Below are 20,451 nucleotides of genomic sequence, written 5' to 3'. Positions count from 1 at the left end.
TTATCTGATTAAATGCCAAAAATGCAAAGTACAGTACGTGGGAGAAACGGGTCAATCAATAACGGCACGCCGAATGAATCATATCTACAACATCGATACCAACAATAAAAGTAGCACACATGTGGTGAGACACTTTCGGCGGCATGGAAAGAAGAATCTGAGGACATTCGGGTTGGAACACGATCCAGAGTGGACCACGGGACAGAGGAAGAGGGCGGAGCGTCAGTGGATAGAAAGACTCAACGTGAGATTCCCAAACGGACTGAACGAGAAGGACTGAGATATCATTCCCTGGGGACCCGGTGGGGGATGGGAGGGACGGGAACTGTAAATGTAAATAGAATGTAAATAAAAACAATATAGCATGATATCGTTCAAGGACCTTTTTTCTTTCGTTCACCCTCCTCACCATCCCCTCTCCATGGGAAAGGGGGAGGCAGGATTAATGCCCGAACCGGCAGGAGATGTGTTTAACCCGAACAGGTTCTCGCACCTTCAGTTCGGCCTCCCCCCAGAAATGAGGAGGGTAGGAGTACCGCAGGAGATAGAATGGATGGGTGGAAGCTCTCAGAGACGTTCAGGAAGGCGGCGCTTATCTCAGCTGGTCCTGACGCTTCGAGCTCGACCAAGAGGGAAGTCACCGGAATACGGGGCTGGTCCCGATTGGGTCGGGGGGAGCCGGCTAAACTTGAAGAGGAAGACCATTCTCAACCCTGCCTGGCTGGACTATGGTAACCTAACGGTGTCAACAAGTGGTCCATGCTGATCAGGGAGTTAGTATGCGGCCCCCCTGGGTTCCGATTCTAGGAACAGAATCGGAACCGAACAAAATACAAATAAAAAATAGGAAGAACTATAAAAATAAAATAATTAATAAAACAAAAAAACCAAATAAATAAAACCAAAATATATGAGAAAAAATAAAAAACTCTAAAAACCAAAAAAAACTTGTTTTGGATTGGCAACAGGACATACTCCGGGGCTTGATCAATCCTGGAGGGGCCTCCCTTGGGTGAGAGTGTCTTGTGGTAATGGCCGAAACACTCAATGACCCCGAGGTGCACAACTGATGATGATGTTCTGAAAATTTAGTTTGTTTACAAAAATGCTGCAGCAAACACAAAATAAGTTTCCAAAAAAAAAAGAAAAACTTGCTACTTATTTAAAACATAATACGGTAGAACCTAAATGTTTTTTAGCCAAAGATGGACTCGTCAAGTTCCAGCTCAAGCTCTTTCTTCAGAAGCTTGTCCATTTTGATTGCAACGGTGGCTGCTGTCATCTCCATTCTTGGTATGGTTGGAGACTTCAAGGGCGCGACCCTTGCCTTCGCAATAATCAGGCTGGTCTGAGTTTCACCTGTTGCAGAGCGCAGCAGTAGGTAGCTTGCTGTTCCATAGGTGTCTTCACTTGCGTCAGCGAAGTGATGTAGTTGCGCGAAGACTGGTACACCAAACTGTTTTGCCTTGACACATCTGTTGACTCCAAACCTTTCAAGTTGCTGTAGACCTGAGATCCACTTTTTTACTACATTGCTTGACACGTCTTCATCCCAGTTATACTTCTGCCGGCATAAATCTTGCAGGATTCTTTTGGCGGGAAGTATTATTGGAGCGAGAAAGCCCAGAGGATCAAAGATGGAACTGACAATCCTAGTGTGTGGACGATCTTTGAGGTTGACTTTGAACCTGAACTGATCTGATTCAGCACACCACTGGATTCCCAATGCTCTCTCCATTGGCAAGTTGTGTTCATCCAAATCCAGATCTTGAAACCCTTGGGCTCTTTCATCTTCAGGAATTGAGGTGAGCACCTTCCGGCTGTTGCTTGCCCACTTTATTATCCGAAATCCACCCTTTGCTAACATGCTCCTCAGGTCTGTGCAAAGGGTGGTTGCTGTGTCTTCATCCGAAGTTGACTTAAGACAGTCGTCTACAAAAAAGTTTTTCTTAACTGTCTTGGCAGCCTCGTCACCAAATTCCTTTACAAAATCAGACGCACATTTCTGAAGTGCAAAAGTAGCAACACTGGGCGCCAAAGATGTGAACTAGCATCTTGTGCTCCACGAGCTCCTGCTCACAGTTCCCATCAGGCCACCAAAGAAACCTGAGGAGGTCTGTGTCCTCATCGCTGACTTTGACTTGGTGAAACATGGCTTCCACATCTGCCATAACTGCCACAGTCTCTTGTCGAAACCTCAGGAGGACACCCACCAGAGAGCTTGTTAGGTCTGGCCCTTGTAGAAGTTGTTGGTTCAGTGACGTTCCTCCAAAGCTTGCTCCACAGTCAAAGACAACGCGTAGCTTTTGCTTGAATGGATGCCTGACTCCGTGGTGAGGTAGATACCATACTCGCCCTTCGGGAGGCTCCTGTTCGGCACTGTTGAACTTCACTGCGTAGCCCTTCATGAGAATATCATCCATAAATGCAACATATTCTGCGCGAAACTTCACGTCTCTGCAGAGTCTTTTCCTTAAGTTCAATGCACATTGCTCCGCAACGGATCTGTTGTTGGGCAGGTACACTGACTTGTTCCTCACTGGTAGGCAAACACTGTAATGACCATCCATAAGTTTGGCAGATTGGGACACCATGTCAATAAACTGGTGGTCATCCTTAGACATTTCTATGTCTTCGTTTTGTCCAGCATCAGGAAAGTCCTGCTTGAACTGCAGTTGCCAGAGCTCATCGAGCTTCGCTGCTGAGATTCGGTTTGCAGTGGCTTCTTTCGAGTTATTTGCCTCCATTCCACCTCTGAGAGGTCCGTTTACTGTCCAGCCTAATCTTGTTCTCACGGCGTATGGTCCGTCATCCACGCTGCTGATCACCTGTAGTGGCTCCATCGCTTTGGGAACATTTGCTCCAATGAGCAATCCAACCTCTGCTTGGACAGTGGGAAGTTTTACCTCTTTCAGATGAGGCCAGCTGTTGACATCTTCTTGACGGGGAATATTATCTTTGGTCACGGGAATGTCGTTTTGTGCATACACCTCGGAAAGTTCGATGAACTCGTCCTCTTCCAGGCCACTGATTTCCAGTCCATTCACAATGCATGTGTTTACAATGGATACATTTCCCATTGTTCGCAACGAGATGCTTGAATTGCGACCCTTCATGTTTAGGAGGTTTATCAGTGACTCAGTAGCAAAAGTAGGCGAGCTACCTGGATCCAAGAAAGCGTACGTTGTCACTGTCTTGGTTCCTTTTTGCGCCTTGACACACACTGGAATGATTGAAAGAACACAATCTTCCTTACCGGCCCCAGTGACTCCAAAACTTTCCATCGTTTGCACAAGAGCACTAGATACGGATTGTTGCTCACAACTTTCTTTTACTGCTTCTTCTCGTGACTCTTTAGTGTTCATGTGTAGCAATGTAGGATGTATTTGAGAGCAATCCTGACACTGCACTTTCTCTCTGCAGCTGCTACTCATGTGACCATGTGTCAAACATGCAAAACACAAACCTTTGCTTCTCAAGAAGTCGATCTTTTCCTTGTGTGGTTTGCTCTTCAGTTTTCTGCAGGTTGCGAGGCTGTGTTGCTCTCCCTTGCAATAAACACATGGCTTGCTGTTGGCATCCACTGCGACAGGTTGAGTTATGATGTTGCTGGTTTGACATTTTTCTTCTTGACTTTGGTTTCGGTTCTGGGGTTAACAACTGCTGTTGTGAATACTTTCTTAGTTTTGAATGTTTGTGCATATTGCAGTCTTGGATTCTGTCGGACTGGGTCTTTAGCGCTTCTGCTGATTTCTTTCAGGTTTCCATAGAGTGGATGTAATATATATTTGACTTGTTTGTTGACGAAGTTAACAAAATCCGTGAACCTCGCTCTTGTCTTTGTTCTTTCTTGCAGGTCACAGGCATACTTTCTCCACGTTTCTTTGAGCTTGTAAGGAAGCTTGTTAGCCAGTGCCTTTTAATTAGCTGTGTTGTCCAAGTCTTCCATGTAGCTAATATCCGTCATGGTGTTGGAGCAGCCTGTGAGGAATATCGCAAAGGACTGAAGAGAGGCGCCATCTTCAGGCTTGATTATGGGCCAATCCAAAGCCTCCTTTATATAAGCCTCTGCTATCAGATAGTCATCACCAAAAAATTCCTCTAGCATTTGCTTCGCTTTAGCATAGCCTCCTGAAGGTTCCATGTGAATGCAGCTTTTAACCAGCTCATGCGCTTGGCCACTTGTGTACTGCAGCAAAAACTGTAGGCGATCACGGTTGTCACTGGTACGGCCTTCAACCCCATGTTCTACAGATCTGATAAAGGATTTATATTCAAGTGGGTCACCCTTGAACGTTGGAATGGTGAGATCAGGAAGTAATGAAGCTTTATGATTCTCACAAGGTACTCTGTGACGTTGGCTTGCTGAGTGATGGCTTGACATAGACTGTCAAGCACTGGTCCATCAGTAGCTTCCATTTTTGGTGCGGATGAGGCTCTTTGTGGTGCTAAACTATCAGGTGCTGATCCATCGTTAACTTCCATTTTTGACGTGACCAAGAGTCTTTGAGGTGCTGCTGTTGGAACATTAGCTTTAACATTGGGTGGGGAAAGCTGTGGTGGTGACTGAATGGCAGTTTTCACCCCCTTTCTGCTAGCCTGTTCATCAGCTCCAATGCTGCTCGTGTCTGACTGTGTGTTTTCAAATCTTTGCAAAACTTCCATTTTTGCATCCGACTCAGCAAGAGCAGTCTGCATTGCATGCATTTCTTTTCTGGCCTTTATTGTGGCTTCTGTCCTTTTTTGTTCAGCTTCAAACTCTGCCTCACGTCGTTTTTCTTCTGATTGCAGTAAAACCTCCCTGCATCTTTTTTCTGCATGCCACTCTGCTTCTTCCCTTTCTATTGCCAACTTCTCATTTAAAGCAGCAGCCTTCGCCTTCAATGCTGCACGCTCCATTTCTGCCTTTACTCTGACCGAGGAGGATGATGACGCCACGCTTCCACGTTGTGATCCGGGTCTGCTGAGACGTTTCATAATCATTTTGGACGATGTAGACCTACACTCCGCGTGCGTCACTTGTTCATCACACTCTTCAGAGCGTTTCATGACTTCTTTCGTTCATTGAAATCATTAATTGTTTTATTTTTAGGCTCAAACCAACTCTTCTGATTATCCATAAATTCCTCTTCAGTCATGAATTTTTCCAAACCCGAATTTAAGTCGGCTAATTCCTGCTGCAGATGACTAAATTCAATCCGTAGTTTATTTTTTACAGTGTCCACATTTGCATCATCTTCCATTAATTGCTCAATTTGCTTTACCATGCTGGTGAGTTGGGACAGCTTGGACCTGCGTGCCTGCAGCTGTCCAGCCTTGTGATGTTCCACAGCCTTCTCAGTCATTTTAACAGCTGGTTTTTCACTCTCGGGTCCTTCCATAACTAATCAACTTCGACGTTCAAACCAACGACGTCCTCTTTTTCCTTTTATTTACTTCAAGTGCCACTCACACACGCTGCAGTGTGGCTTGTGAGCTGACTTCAACCAACGGGCAGTAGTGAAATCCATGTGAGATACAACTTACAGTTGATGTCGTCTCTTTCCACAACCTTCAGAGTCCTTCTTCCGTCATCCTTTTCCAGTCAGGCGTTCCACGATTCCAATAACCCGCGCAGAGCGGGTTTTTTGACTAGAATGTAGTTTCCACTGAGACGTGGCCTTGGCGTGACGCTCTCTCTCTTCTCCTCTCCTTCATCCACATCGCAAACAAGTAAAAAAAAAAAACCCCACAGGCCCACTGGTAAGGTTTAACAGTTTACTTGTCAAAGAAACAAACAAAAGGGTGGGACAGATAAAATGTCCAAAGGTGTTCCAGGTTCTGAAAGTGGTCCGTTAAGTCAATATTAATCATCCAAGACACAAGAAACAAAAGAAAAAGGGAGAGCGAGAGAGAGAGAGGTCAAAAACCCATGCGGCTCCACTCTCACCTGCCTGACTTCCTGTCACAGGTAATCCCCCCAAACTCCGCCCCCCCCAAACTCCGCCCCCACCCGGGAGCATCAGCAAACAATTAAAGGTGCACAGCCACCAGGAAACACCAAACATCTCCCTTCCCAAACATTGCAAATAATAAAATAATTAAACTTTTATCCACTTAAATCAACCACAACATTTTAAATGATTAACTCATTACATCATTGCCCAGGTGAACTAAAATACTTGTAAATGCTCCTAATTCCCACCAAACTAAACGTCTTACATTGCTGCTGTTTTACATCAACTTCAATTATTGATCTTTTTAACCAAGCTCAATGAACTGTGTTTGGGCTCCTACAGCAAGGCCCCCCAGAGAGGGACGTATGGAGGCAAGGCCCCCCAGAGAGGGACGTAAGGAGGCAAGGCCACCCAGACAGGGACGTAAGGAGGCAAAGCCCCCCAGAGAGGGACGTAAGGAGGCAAAGCCCCCCAGAGAGGGACGTAAGGAGGCAAAGCCACCCAGAGAGGTACGTAAGGAGGCAAAGCCCCCCAGAGAGGGACGTAAGGAGGCAAGGCCACCCAGAGAGGGACGTAAGGAGGCAAGGCCACCCAGAGAGGGACGTAAGGAGTCAAAGCCACCCAGAGAGGGACGTAAGGAGGCAAGGCCCCCCAGAGAGGGACGTAAGGAGGCAAAGCCCCCCAGAGAGGGACGTAAGGAGGCAAGGCCCCCCAGAGAGGGACGTAAGGAGGCAAGGCCCCCCAGAGAGGGACGTAAGGAGGCAAAGCCACCCAGAGAGGTACGTAAGGAGGCAAGGCCACCCAGAGAGGGACGTAAGGAGGCAAAGCCCCCCAGAGAGGGACGTAAGGAGGAAAGGCCCCCCAGAGAGGGACGTAAGGAGGCAAGGCCCCCCAGAGAGGGACGTATGGAGGCAAGGCCCCCCAGAGAGGGACGTAAGGAGGCAAGGTCACCCAGAGAGGGACGTAAGGAGGCAAAGCCACCCAGAGAGGTACGTACGGAGGCAAGGCCCCCCAGAGAGGGACGTAAGGAGGCAAAGCCACCCAGAGAGGGACGTAAGGAGGCAAGGCCACCCAGAGAGGGACGTAAGGAGGCAAGGCCACCCAGACAGGGACGTAAGGAGGCAAAGCCCCCCAGAGAGGGACGTAAGGAGGCAAAGCCCCCCAGAGAGGGACGTAAGGAGGCAAAGCCCCCCAGAGAGGGACGTAAGGAGGCAAAGCCACCCAGAGAGGTACGTAAGGAGGCAAAGCCCCCCAGAGAGGGACGTAAGGAGGCAAGGCCACCCAGAGAGGGACGTAAGGAGGCAAGGCCACCCAGAGAGGGACGTAAGGAGTCAAAGCCACCCAGAGAGGGACGTAAGGAGGCAAGGCCCCCCAGAGAGGTACGTAAGGAGGCAATGCCCCCCAGAGAGGGACGTAAGGAGGCAAGGCCCCCCAGAGAGGGACGTAAGGAGGCAAAGCCACCCAGAGAGGTACGTACGGAGGCAAGGCCCCCCAGAGAGGGACGTAAGGAGGCAAAGCCACCCAGAGAGGGACGTAAGGAGGCAAGGCCACCCAGAGAGGGACGTAAGGAGGCAAAGCCACCCAGAGAGGGACGTAAGGAGGCAAGGCCCCCCAGAGAGGGACGTAAGGAGGCAAGGCCCCCCAGAGAGGGACGTAAGGAGGCAAGGCCCCCCAGAGAGGGACGTAAGGAGGCAAAGCCACCCAGAGAGGTACGTACGGAGGCAAGGCCCCCCAGAGAGGGACGTAAGGAGGCAAAGCCACCCAGAGAGGGACGTAAGGAGGCAAGGCCACCCATAGAGGGACGTAAGGAGGCAAGGCCCCCCCAGAGAGGGACGTAAGGAGGCAAAGCCACCCAGAGAGGGACGTAAGGAGGCAAGGCCACCCAGAGAGGGACGTAAGGAGGCAAAGCCACCCAGAGAGGGACGTAAGGAGGCAAGGCCCCCCAGAGAGGGACGTAAGGAGGCAAAGCCACCCAGAGAGGGACGTAAGGAGGCAAGGCCACCCAGAGAGGGACGTAAGGAGGCAAGGCCCCCCAGAGAGGGACGTAAGGAGGCAAAGCCACCCAGAGAGGGACGTAAGGAGGCAAGGCCCCCCAGAGAGGGACGTAAGGAGGCAAAGCCACCCAGAGAGGGACGTAAGGAGGCAAGGCCACCCAGAGAGGGATGTAAGGAGGCAAGGCCCCCCAGAGAGGGACGTAAGGAGGCAAGGCCCCCCAGAGAGGGACGTAAGGAGGCAAGGCCACCCAGAGAGGGACGTAAGGAGGCAAAGCCACCCAGAGAGGGACGTAAGGAGGCAAGGCCCCCCAGAGAGGTACGTAAGGAGGCAAGGCCCCCCAGAGAGGGACGTAAGGAGGCAAGGCCACCCAGAGAGGGACGTAAGGAGGCAAAGCCACCCAGAGAGGGACGTAAGGAGGCAAGGCCCCCCAGAGAGGTACGTAAGGAGGCAATGCCCCCCAGAGAGGGACGTAAGGAGGCAAGGCCCCCCAGAGAGGGACGTAAGGAGGCAAGGCCCCCCAGAGAGGGACATAAGGAGGAAAAGCCACCCAGAGAGGGACGTAAGGAGGCAAGGCCACCCAGAGAGGGACGTAAGGAGGCAAAGCCCCCCAGAGAGGGACGTAAGGTGGCAAGGCCCCCCAGAGAGGGACGTAAGGAGGCAAGGCCACCCAGAGAGGGACGTAAGGAGGCAATGCCCCCCAGAGAGGGACGTAAGGAGGCAAGGCCCCCCAGAGAGGGACGTAAGGAGGCAAGGCCACCCAGAGAGGGACGTAAGGAGGCAAGGCCACCCATAGAGGGACGTAAGGAGGCAAAGCCACCCAGAGAGGGACGTAAGGAGGCAAGGCCACCCATAGAGGGACGTAAGGAGGCAAAGCCACCCAGAGAGGGACGTAAGGAGGCAAGGCCACCCAGAGAGGGACGTAAGGAGGCAAGGCCACCCAGAGAGGGACGTAAGGAGGCAAAGCCACCCAGAGAGGGACGTAAGGAGGCAAGGCCCCCCAGAGAGGGACGTAAGGAGGCAAAGCCACCCAGAGAGGGACGTAAGGAGGCAAGGCCACCCAGAGAGGGACGTAAGGAGGCAAGGCCCCCCAGAGAGGGACGTAAGGAGGCAAAGCCACCCAGAGAGGGACGTAAGGAGGCAAGGCCACCCAGAGAGGGACGTAAGGAGGCAAGGCCACCCAGAGAGGGACGTAAGGAGGCAAGGCCACCCAGAGAGGGACGTAAGGAGGCAAGGCCCCCCAGAGAGGGACGTAAGGAGGCAAGGCCACCCAGAGAGGGACGTAAGGAGGCAAGGCCACCCAGAGAGGGACGTAAGGAGGCAAGGCCCCCCAGAGAGGGACGTAAGGAGGCAAGGCCACTCAGAGAGGGACGTAAGGAGGCAAGGCCACCCAGAGAGGGACGTAAGGAGGCAAGGCCACCCAGAGAGGGACGTAAGGAGGCAAGGCCACCCAGAGAGGGACGTAAGGAGGCAAGGCCCCCCAGAGAGGGACGTAAGGAGGCAAAGCCACCCAGAGAGGGACATAAGGAGGCAAGGCCACCCAGAGCGCAGTCCCTACAAAGAGTGGTAAAATGTAGGGTTGTGAACGAGCAGCGATGTAACGTCATTACAACAATAAAGGATGAAGAAGGTAGAATTGCGGCTGCAGGTCATGACAGCGGCTCAACTGGTGTCTGAAGCTGGGAGCTTCCTGTACCTTTCACAGTAAAAGCCCACAGTTCCAGGAGGTTCATTACAGACTTGTTGAGAGTGACGGAACATTCTAGTGAATTCCACAACAACTACAGGACATTAAAGACACACCATCACACTCATGGTTCTAACAATCCAGATCTCCCACATTTATCTTCCATTTTAATAATGTGTAGCGATAAAGGAGCTGAGAGCTGCAATGCATTATGGGAGTTTCTGTTTGTCGTGTTTTAAATGTAATTATTGGGGGTTATATTAGATTTATAGTGTCGGTAATAATTGTGTTGTGTTGTGTTTTTGTTGCTTAGTTCATGTAGTTTAGTTTATTAGTTGTAAGTTGTCAACCTGCAGTGAAGAAGGTTTTGTGTGTCGTGTCCTCCTGGCATGTTCTACTGGGGGACTGTCAAAATAAAAGACTGGTGTGTAGTGTCCTCCTGGCATGGTCTACTGGGGGACTGTCAAAATAAAAGACTGGTGTGTAGTGTCCTCCTGGCATGGTCTACTGGGGGACTGTCAAAATAAAAGACTGGTGTGTAGTGTCCTCCTTGCATGGTCTGCCTGGGGGACTGTCAAAATAAAAGACTGGTGTGTCGTGTCCTCCTTGCATGGTCTACTGGGGGACTGTCAAAATAAAAGACTGGTGTGTAGTGTCCTCCTGGCATGGTCTACTGTGGGACTGTCAAAATAAAAGACTGGTGTGTCGTGTCCTCCTGGCATGGTCTACTGGGGGACTGTCAAAATAAAAGACTGGTGTGTCGTGTCCTCCTTGCATGGTCTGCCTGGGGGACTGTCAAAATAAAATGAGTGTCTTTGGGTGTTGAGTTCAGTGGGAAACGGGACTAAATGGCTCTTTGAGCATTAAAGGTCACAACCCCTGGACGAGAAGTGCCGGTCAGGGAGGTTTGGGGAGTCACACCCACCTGAACAGAGGAGGGTCTCCACAGTTGGGTGTGGTCCAGCTGAAGTGTGAGGGCACCTGGAGGAAGAGCTCGGCCAGGCCGTCCTGCTCCCGCCCCTCCTCTGCAGGAGAGCCCAGGTAGGGCTCCACGTCGGGCTCTGCTTGCCCCATAAGCAAGCCCAGCTGCCCCCCCGAGGTCCTCCTGGTCTTGGAGGGAACGTCCAGCTCCTGACAGCCGCCCAGCGGGGGGGGGCCCGGGGTCCCGCCGAGGCTGCCCGCCCAGGTTTCGTCTGTCACGCTGCCCCGCGGGGAGGCGCCGGGGGCCGGGCTGAGGGGGTGATGAGGGGAGGGGGAGGGGGGGCGGGCCTGAGGGTCGGCGCTGCAGTGCCGTCTCTTCCCACAGGGGGACGTCGGTCTGGACGACGGCCTGAGAAACAGTTTCAACAATATTATACCGTTTTGACACAATTTCACATCAGAGTCCTACTACATTCTAGATTTCCCCAAACACAGCCTTGCTGCTGAATTTCAGTCTAAAAGTCCTTCGAGTGAGCTCCACTGAACACTGGCGTGTGTTTCTATTTTATTTCTATTTTATGTGAAGCGCTTTGAGTTGCATGTGTTTTCTGTATGAAAGGTGCTCTATAAATAAAGTTTGATTTGATTTGATATAAAAGTCGCTTCTTAATTTAAGTAAAAGATAATGTGACTGAGCCTGAAAAATACAGTGAATACATTATAGGAATGTTTCTCAAATGTTGTTGTTTCTGTTGTTGTTTCTATACTTATTTATTCATACTATAAACACATTTAAATCAGTTTGTGGCAACGCTGGAGCAGTTTGACTTCCATTTTGCAGAAAATGTCACATTTAAAGTCCCAGTGAAATGAAAGTTCCACCTCCAAAACTCTCTGGTGTCTCTTCTAGAACATTTTCCTGCTAACTGGCTGAAGGTAAAATGTTAAAACACGACAATCTGTGAGAAAATAGCTGATAAACAGCGCTATTTCCTCTGCTGGGCGGAGCTTCTGACTATAATAGTGACATCACGAGTTGTGCACACGCCCAAGTTGTGTTTACATGATGGAGGATCAGAGTTTTGACCACGAAGAGGCTGAATTGAACCATATTTCATCATCATGGTCATTTCAAACCCAGTGATTGATGAAGAAGACACAGAAGGTGGTTCTGCCATCGGTGACCCCGTCTGGAACATGTTTGAGGAAGCAGAAGACGCTTCGTCCTCCATTCGTCCTCGTCTCCTCGCCTCAGCAGCCGCCAGTTTTCACCTTTGAGGCTTTGAGGCTCCTGACTTTTGGCAGAACGACCGGCTTCCTGGATCCAACATGTCCAAGAGCTAGAAGACTGAATCACTGAAGATGAGTCCAGGTGTTACTTGATCGTCTACTAGCCGCCCGAGCTAGCGGCTCCCGCTAGCCGCTAGCCGTGCTCCTTTTCTCCTCTCTGGTCTCTTCCAGGCTCAATCTTTCATCAAGGCTCATTAAACGCCGACTAGAACTTCAAAACACTGTAAAAACTTGGATATTTAAGAGGAAACAAGCCGATATAAACACAACAGATGGAGATCTGCACAACTCTTGACGTCACGCTCACGAAGAAGGATTCCCCCGACTTCCTCGGCTGGAGATTCAAAATTCAAATAACTTTGTTATGCGACAACAGTGGTGGGGCAGAGTCGGAGGAACCTTAGAAGTAGAACCCCAACTATCGTTTTTTGCAAAGTAGTTTACATTTCACTGGGACTTTAATGTTAACCAAAATGTAGAAAGCTGTAATTCGCTCATTCTGTTGAACCTTCTTCATGCATGTTCAGTTTTCCTTTGCCAGGACAGGACAGGACCTGTAGAGACTGACGTCTACCTGGAAGTGGGCCGTCGGCTCAGCCAGCTGTCTTCAGTGATGCTGTTGCGAGGGGAGTGGCAAGGCGACTGGCGGGGCGACTGGTAGGGTGAGAACACCGGACCGTACGCTGAGGGATGCTGGTACTTCTGCTGCCACAGCTCCACCCCAAAGGCCCCGCCCCCACAGCCCGGGGAGCCCAGGGGCGACCCGAGGGGGGACCCCAGCGCGAGGGGGGACCCCAGCGCGAGGAGGGCCGCGCTGCGCAGCTCGCCCTCCACGTCATCGTAGGGCTGAGGGAAGGACTCGCAGGAGGACAGGTCTGACATCCAGCTCCTGGAGGACAAGCTGCTGCAGGGGCTGGGACAGAGTGCCGGGTCTCGGTAGCAGGGGTCCAGAGGCAGGTACAGCTGGTCTCTGGACCAGGGCGCCTCAGGGTCACCACCCTCTGCCCCCCCAACCGCCTGAACCTGCTGGGGGCTGCTGGCCTCCATTTGGTGGTTCGGAGCGATGGAGGTGATGTGAATGCTGGGACATTCGAAGGCTCTGGAGTTCCCCTGAAGCTGGTGTCCAACGTTCAGGTTGATGTGGGCGGTGGACCAACATGAAGGGGGACCCTGCAGCTCCTGGCTGGAGGGAGGTCCGGCTGGACCGAGGGGGGAGGGGGCAGAACACCCCACATCACCACTGTGGCCTGTGAAGAACCAACAGACAACATCATTTACACTGCAAACAAGACTGCAACTTTGTACGACAGGCTTTGACATGAAGGTTAACTTCCAGTAGGGGTGTGACTGCAATGTGAAGGTTTAGTGATGACAATGGTTGGTTCCAATTCTTTTGTGTCACCTGAACACACCGTTAGAGTGGGTTGGCCTGTGATTGGCTGAGAGTGGAGAAGGGGGCGGGGCAGCTGAACCTGAAGACTGTATGCATGTGTCATTGCTCGTCGGTTCTCCTCCCAACAGAAACAGACACAGTCGGTTGTGTTTGGTAACAAGACGGCTTCACAGACAAGAAACTGTCCTGCTGCCTGTTGGAGCATTACTATAGTAACTATTACTATTGTAACTATTACTATTGTAACTATTACTATTGTAACTATTACTATTGAAACTATTACTCTAGAAACAATTACTATAGAAACTATTACTATTGTAACTATTACTATTGTAACTATTGCTATTCTAACTATTACTATTGTAACTATTACTATAGAAACTATTACTATAGTAACTATTACTATAGAAACTATTACTATAGTAATAGTTACTATAGTAATAGTTACTATAGTAACGTTACTATAGTAATAGTTTCTATAGTAATAGTTACAATAGTAATAGTTTCTATAGTAATAGTTACAATAGTAATAGTTACAATAGTAATAGTTACTATAGTAATAGTTACAATAGTAATGCTACTATAGTAATGCTACTATAGTAGTACTACAATAGTAATGCTACTATAGTAATACTACAATAGTAACGCTACAATAGTAATGCTACCATAGTAATGCTACTATAGAAACGCTACAATAGTAATACTACAATAGTAACGCTACAATAGTAATGCTACAATAGTAATGCTACAATAGTAATGCTACTATAGTAATGCTACAATAGTAACGCTACTATAGTAACGCTACAATAGTAATGCTACAATAGTAATGCTATAATAGTAATGCTACTATAGTAATACTACAATAGTAATGCTACAATAGTAATGCTACAATAGTAATGCTGCTATAGTAATGCTACAATAGTAACGCTACAATAGTAATGCTACTATAGTAATGCTATAATAGTAATGCTACTATAGTAATACTACAATAGTAATACGACTATAGTAATACTACAATAGTAATGCTACTATAGTAATGCTACAATAGTAATGCTACTATAGTAATGCTACTATAGAAACGCTACAATAGTAATGCTACTATAGCAATGCTACAATAGTAATGCTACTATAGTAATGCTACTATAGTAACGCTACAATAGTAATGCTACTATAGTAACGCTACAATAGTAATGCTACAATAGTAATGCTACTATAGTAATGCTACTATAGTAATGCTACTATAGTAATGCTACTATAGTAACGCAGTGACTTGGACAAGTAACTTAAATTGGATAACTGGTTTGGAAATAGTAACGTGTGAGAATACTGTTTACTGAAATAAGAAGTCATATGAGAATAACACGTTATGAATTAACGTTTTACCGGCATCACTGATTCTCACCAACAAAACTCAAGTTTGCCTAATGGGGCGTGTCGACAAGAAGAACCAGAATCGTCTCCTAATGTAAACTACTTTCATGTATTCAATGAAGTATCTCTAATTTATTCTATACGGTGTATTTATAGTCGTATCAGTTTGCTTGGTGTTCAGTTCCACAACAGTAACTCCATAGTAGCAGAAAATATCACTGCACTAATAATGGTGACAGATGTTCTTCCACAGTTCAGTAAGCTCAGTCACACTGCTGCACACAACCCAGCTATTATTACCACACACACACACACACACACACACACACACACACACACACACACACACACACACACACACACACACACACACACACACACACACACACACACACACACACACACACACACACACACACACACACACACACACACACACACACCTTGTATGCTGTATGCAAAGTGGGTATCAAACCATGAACTGTGACTTGCTGCACTGCCTCGGTTTCAGCCTCACGACTGAGATCTGATGCGACAGTTAACCCCTTAAAGGGAAGGGAGGAGCTCACACCCTCCACCAGCTGTTCTCAAACCAGGAAGTGAGATTTGACAGTGAGAGTCTGACCACACAGAAAAACAACAGATGCAACAAACTGATAACAAATGCTAAAACATTTAATATAACTTCTTCATTAAATGTGATCTGATATCATCCAAGTTGAAAGTACAAACAAATATAGTGTGCTTCATGTAAAACCACACATACTACTGCAAATTCTTGGTTTTTCTTAGACTGCAATTCCACAGTCTGAGTACTGCTGAATACTAATAAATAATGATACTGAATACTAATAAATAATGATACTGAATACTAATAAATAATGACTCCAAACAGATGTTTAAGAGTCATTAGCTTGCATATCTCAAATTGAATCAGTCAAATCAGATAAGAGCAGATGGAGCGAGATAAACACAGGTTAACAAAAAAGATCTCTCAATCAATTACTTTGCATTAGACTGGATGTTGAAACTGAAGAAGACCCTTCAGTACGAGGCTCCATGAACAACAACTGCCTTCAGATGAAATTAAACATGGAGACATTTCATCAAAAGCTCATTTGATTTGCCTGAAATAGTAGGACAGGTTCATGATCACCACTGTGCAGCATCTCTTCATCTTTGAAGAAAGTAAATGTCTGAGACGCCAGGAAACAAGCTGCCGAAGTTCAGAGATATCAACCTTGTTCAATTCCTTCCTGGATCTTTACTTCACTGTTTCGATTTGGGTAATGTCCTTCTATTGGGACAGTTTCTGGATTATTCTTGTGTCTGAGATATAGTGTGGGCTTACTAAAATATGAAAGGTCTTCAATGAAAGAGAAGTTGCCTGGATTGGACCAAACGTTGCTCAGCATTGATGGATCCATTCCCTGTGTCCACTGTTCACACCATAGGCACCACCTAATACCATCAAGGATCAAGGCTTTTCAAATGTTCTCTGGTAAAAACTTGAATGGTCTGTAGTCTAATGGACTCACAAGGAAACTCATTGTCCTGATTCCGTGAGTCTCAATGGAGCTGTAGACACAATATGCATGGTAGAGTCTTCGTAGTCTTTAAATCAGCATCTGGACTATTGGGGGAATTGGGCTTAAATATGGAACATAGATTCCAATGAAGAAAACATATTTTTGGAATGACCCAGTCAGACTCCAGGTCTGAATACAACAGAGATACTCTTGAAATAGCCGACAGAGAAATGGACCGTAAACGTCCTGAGAATCTCTCTGAGCTGGAACAAGTCTGGAAGGAGGGATTGGGTAGAACTTCTCCAGACCACTGTGCAGCTGTGACCAGCAGTCACTGGAATCCTGGGTCACTTCAGGTTCCAGCTGCAAAACAAGTCCAAAGGCGGGTTGACAGCAGCCCTGCTAGCGCCACACCAGACTTTGGTCAAGAGGCTCATGGTCCGTGACAAACAAGCGCAGTATCGTCTTCAGATCAGGCATCAGTGAGCTCCTTCCTCACTGCTCCATGTCTGCTTCCTGAGTCTGCTTCTTCCGATTCGCGCTGTTAGTCCGTGTTTATTCATTTGTAGCTTCCCAGTGTATATTTATATTCATACCTACATTCAGTTAATTATATAAATAGTCAATAATCCAATCATCAATCTGTCAAGGAAACAATAAAGCATGGGACAGAGGGAGATGTCAGAACAGATAAGATTAAATATGAAGCACAGAATAAAAACAGTAAAACAGCCACAAAAAACCCCAAGAAATATAAATAATGTCCTCTTAATAAAGTCAATGACTCACAGGACTCTGACTACAGACCCGTCGCCCCCCGTCTGTGGTCATGAAGTCCTTTGAGAGGCAGGTGTTGAACCACCTGAAGGACATCACAGGCCCCCTGCTGGACCCCCTGATGGACCCCCTGCTGGACCCCCTGATGGACCCCTGACAGTTTGCCTGCCGGACAAACAGGTGGGTGGAGGATGCAGTCAACATGGGACCAACTACGTCCTGCACCACCTCGACACCCCAGAGACCTAGGCCAGGACCCTGTTTGTGGACTTCAACTCTGCATCGAACATTGTGCACCGACAACACCCCCAGCTTACCGGCCGGCCTCCACCTGTCAGTGGACCACCAACTTCCTGACTGACAGGAGGCAGCGGGTCACGTCAAGGACCCGGACCACCAGTACTGGCGTCCCCCATGGGTGAGTCCTCTCCCCACCAATGACTGCACCTCAGGGGACCCTCCTGTGAAACGACACCACCATCATCAGTCTCATCCAGCATGAAGACCAGTCCGCCTGGAGACGGGAGGTGGACCAGCTGACCCTCTGGTGCAGTCAGACCCATCTGGAGCTGGACCTGCTCAAGACTGTGGAGAGGACGGTGGACTTCAGGAGAACCCCCCCACTCCCCCCTCACCATTCTGAACAGCAGGGTGTCTACTGTGGACTCCTTCAGGTTCCTGGGATCCACAATCTCTGAGAACCTGAAGTGGTCGTCTCACATAGACTCTCAGGAGGAAGGCCCAGCAGAGGATGTACTTCCTGTCAGCTCAAGAAGGGTAACCTGCCCCAGGAGCTGCTCATCCTGTTCTACACCTCCATCATTCCCCAGGAGCTGCTCATCATGTTCTACACCTCCATCATTCCCCAGGAGCTCCTCATCCTGTTCTACACCTCCATCATTCCCCAGGAGCTGCTCATGTTCTACACCTCCGTCATTCCCCAGGAGCTGCTCATGTTCTACACCTCCGTCATTCCCCAGGAGCTGCTCATCATGTTCTACACCTCCATCATTCCCCAGGAGCTCCTCATCATGTTCTACGCCTCAATCATTCCCCAGGAGCTGCTCATCATGTTCTACACCTCCATCATTCCCCAGGAGCTGCTCATCATGTTCTACACCTCCATCATTCCCCAGGAGCTCCTCATCATGTTCTACACCTCCGTCATTCCCCAGGAGCTGCTCATCATGTTCTACACCTCCATCATTCCCCAGGAGCTGCTCATCATGTTCTACGCCTCAATCATTCCCCAGGAGCTGCTCATCATGTTCTACACCTCCATCATTCCCCAGGAGCTGCTCATCATGTTCTACACCTCCGTCATTCCCCAGGAGCTCCTCATCCTGTTCTACACCTCCATCATTCCCCAGGAGCTGCTCATCATGTTCTACACCTCCATCATTCCCCAGGAGCTGCTCATCATGTTCTACACCTCCGTCATTCAGTCTGTTCTGTGTACCTCCATCACTGTCTGGTTTGGATCTGAACCAGTCTGGACAGACAGACTACAACAGACAATGAGGACTGCAGAAAAGATCATGGATGTCGACCCCCCCCCCCCCCCCCCCCCCCCCAACCCTAACCCTAACCCACAGACTCTTCAAACGCCCCCCCTCCAGCAGGCGCTACAGATCAGCTTGTTGGCCAGGATGTCTCTGATGAACTGATGAACTGATGAACTCAGTCACTGACTGTCACTTTAAATGTACACATACACACTCATTCATTTAAACGATCATCTTTGCAGACTAACGTCACCAGTGAAAGTCAACGACCTCATGTTGACCTCATCACCTTGTCCCTGCTCACCACTGTAGTACTGAGCCTCTCAATACTTTATTGTTATTATTCATGTTACTTTACACAAACAGAGCTCAGTCTCCTGAAGTCATAGTCCTTGAGCCTTAAACAGTCCGGCCCCACATCCTGGACCAGTCCGGCCCCACATCCTGGACCAGTCAGGCCCCACATCCTGGACCAGTCCGGCCCCACATCCTGGACCAGTCCGGCCCCACAGGACATCTTGGACCTCCTGAAGCCGCACTCCTCTGGCCGTACTCTTCGGTTGTCTGGCCAGAACCTGCTTGTGGTCCCTAAGACCCATTATAATACCCGGGGGGACCCGTCTTTCCAGTCTGTGGCCCCTAGACTGTGGAACGCTCTGTCCCTGTCTTTGTCCTGTCTCTGCCCCTGTCCTGTCTCTGCCCCTGTCCCTGTCCTGTCTCTGCGCCTGTCCCTGTCCTGTCTCTGTCCCTGTCTCTGTCCTGTCTCTGTCCTGTCTCTGCGCCTGGCCGACTGTTATCTCTTTTAAAAAGGACTTGAAAACATGTTTATTTAGGAGCTTTTGGTTGATGGCTTTTCACTAGTGTCACTTTAATATATATACGTGTATATATATTTTATATTGTTGTTTCACCTTTCCTCCTGTACAGCACTTTGTGATTTTATCTGTGAAAAGCGCTTTATAAACAAACTTTACTTACTTACTTACTTTACTTGCGTGTTAAACATCCCTGGCCGATAAAGCTCGTTCTGATTGGGATTTAAAATGGGTGTCGTCGGTGTTTAAGAACTTAATAGAAGAGACTGAGAAAGAGAAAGACTGAGAAGCCATTAGTTGTTCTTTGGACATGAGGTCTGCCTGAAGGCATGAGAAGTTCCTTCGACAGGTCATGTTCTGGTTGGCTGATGATTCTTTTTGCTTCTTCATCTTCTTGTTCTCTCAGATTGTGCTCAAGTCCCTCTGCTGATGATCGTACTGGACCACACGTTGATGATGCTGTTTAAGCGTTTCTTCCACAGAGAGCCATCAGACCAGCATGTGAAGGAAAATGCTGCAACAATTTTGTAAAACCGCATCAGACAATAAAAGAATTTAGGTTCTGCATTTCTGGAAGTTGGTCTAAAACAGAGGCTGGACGTCCAGTACCAGACGATCTTGGCTGTGACCAAGCAGCTCCGGACCAAAGACAAACCACAAAGCGCCGTCGGAACATAATCCTGTCAGAGTCTTTTCTCACGGCGAGCAGCAGCAGCAGCAGAAGAAGAAGAAGAAGGAACGGCACCAGAAGTGAACTGGGATCATCACAGCAGAGCCTCAGACCTGGAGGCTGACGTCCACTTGTTATAGGTCTGCAGACAAATAGCCGGAAAACCAGTGTCTCATGAATGGAGCCACGTTTTAAATAATTAATTCATACATGATTCCATCTTAGCCTCGCAGAAACTACTGTTATACTATTGTGTGCTCCAAACGCTTCAGATCCAGGTCAAGTCACACTCCAGTAAGTTGGGCTGTGTGAAAAAGAAGCTTGACTTTTTTCTTTTTGTTTTTTTAATCATGGCTGTTCAGCATGTGTGACGTTCTTTGTGTCAATATGGAGGAACATTTCCAGCAATTGGTTGAATCTATTGACAACAAACATTACGGCAGTTCTGAAGAAACCAACCCGGGACAAACTCGCTCCATATCTTTTTAAAGAAGTAGCCAGTAACTGTAACTGAGTGGTCATTTTGAGTAACTTCACACTCACTACCCCAAACAGTGACGATGAC

The 20,451-nt window shown here is 48.5% G+C and overlaps 1 protein-coding gene across 1 annotated transcript in view; it reads right to left on the bottom strand.

Annotated features, from left to right (window-relative positions):
• The window catches only part of nfatc3b (nuclear factor of activated T cells 3b), a 76,479-nt gene that overhangs the window by 44,016 nt on the left and 12,012 nt on the right, over positions 1 to 20,451 (bottom strand). The window contains exons 2-3 of the mRNA XM_080504212.1: positions 12,401 to 13,073; positions 10,541 to 10,945 (exon numbers count right to left, since the gene is read on the bottom strand). Of these exons, the coding sequence (XP_080360338.1) occupies positions 10,541 to 10,945; positions 12,401 to 13,073 (1,078 nt within the window). The remainder of the gene's footprint in view (positions 1 to 10,540; positions 10,946 to 12,400; positions 13,074 to 20,451) is intronic.

This window comes from Blennius ocellaris (assembly GCF_963422515.1).
Source record: "Blennius ocellaris genome assembly, chromosome: 11".
Classification (NCBI taxonomy): domain Eukaryota; kingdom Metazoa; phylum Chordata; class Actinopteri; order Blenniiformes; family Blenniidae; genus Blennius; species Blennius ocellaris.
Note: the sequence above shows the minus strand (reverse complement) of the source record. Positions and strands in the feature narration are given on the sequence as shown.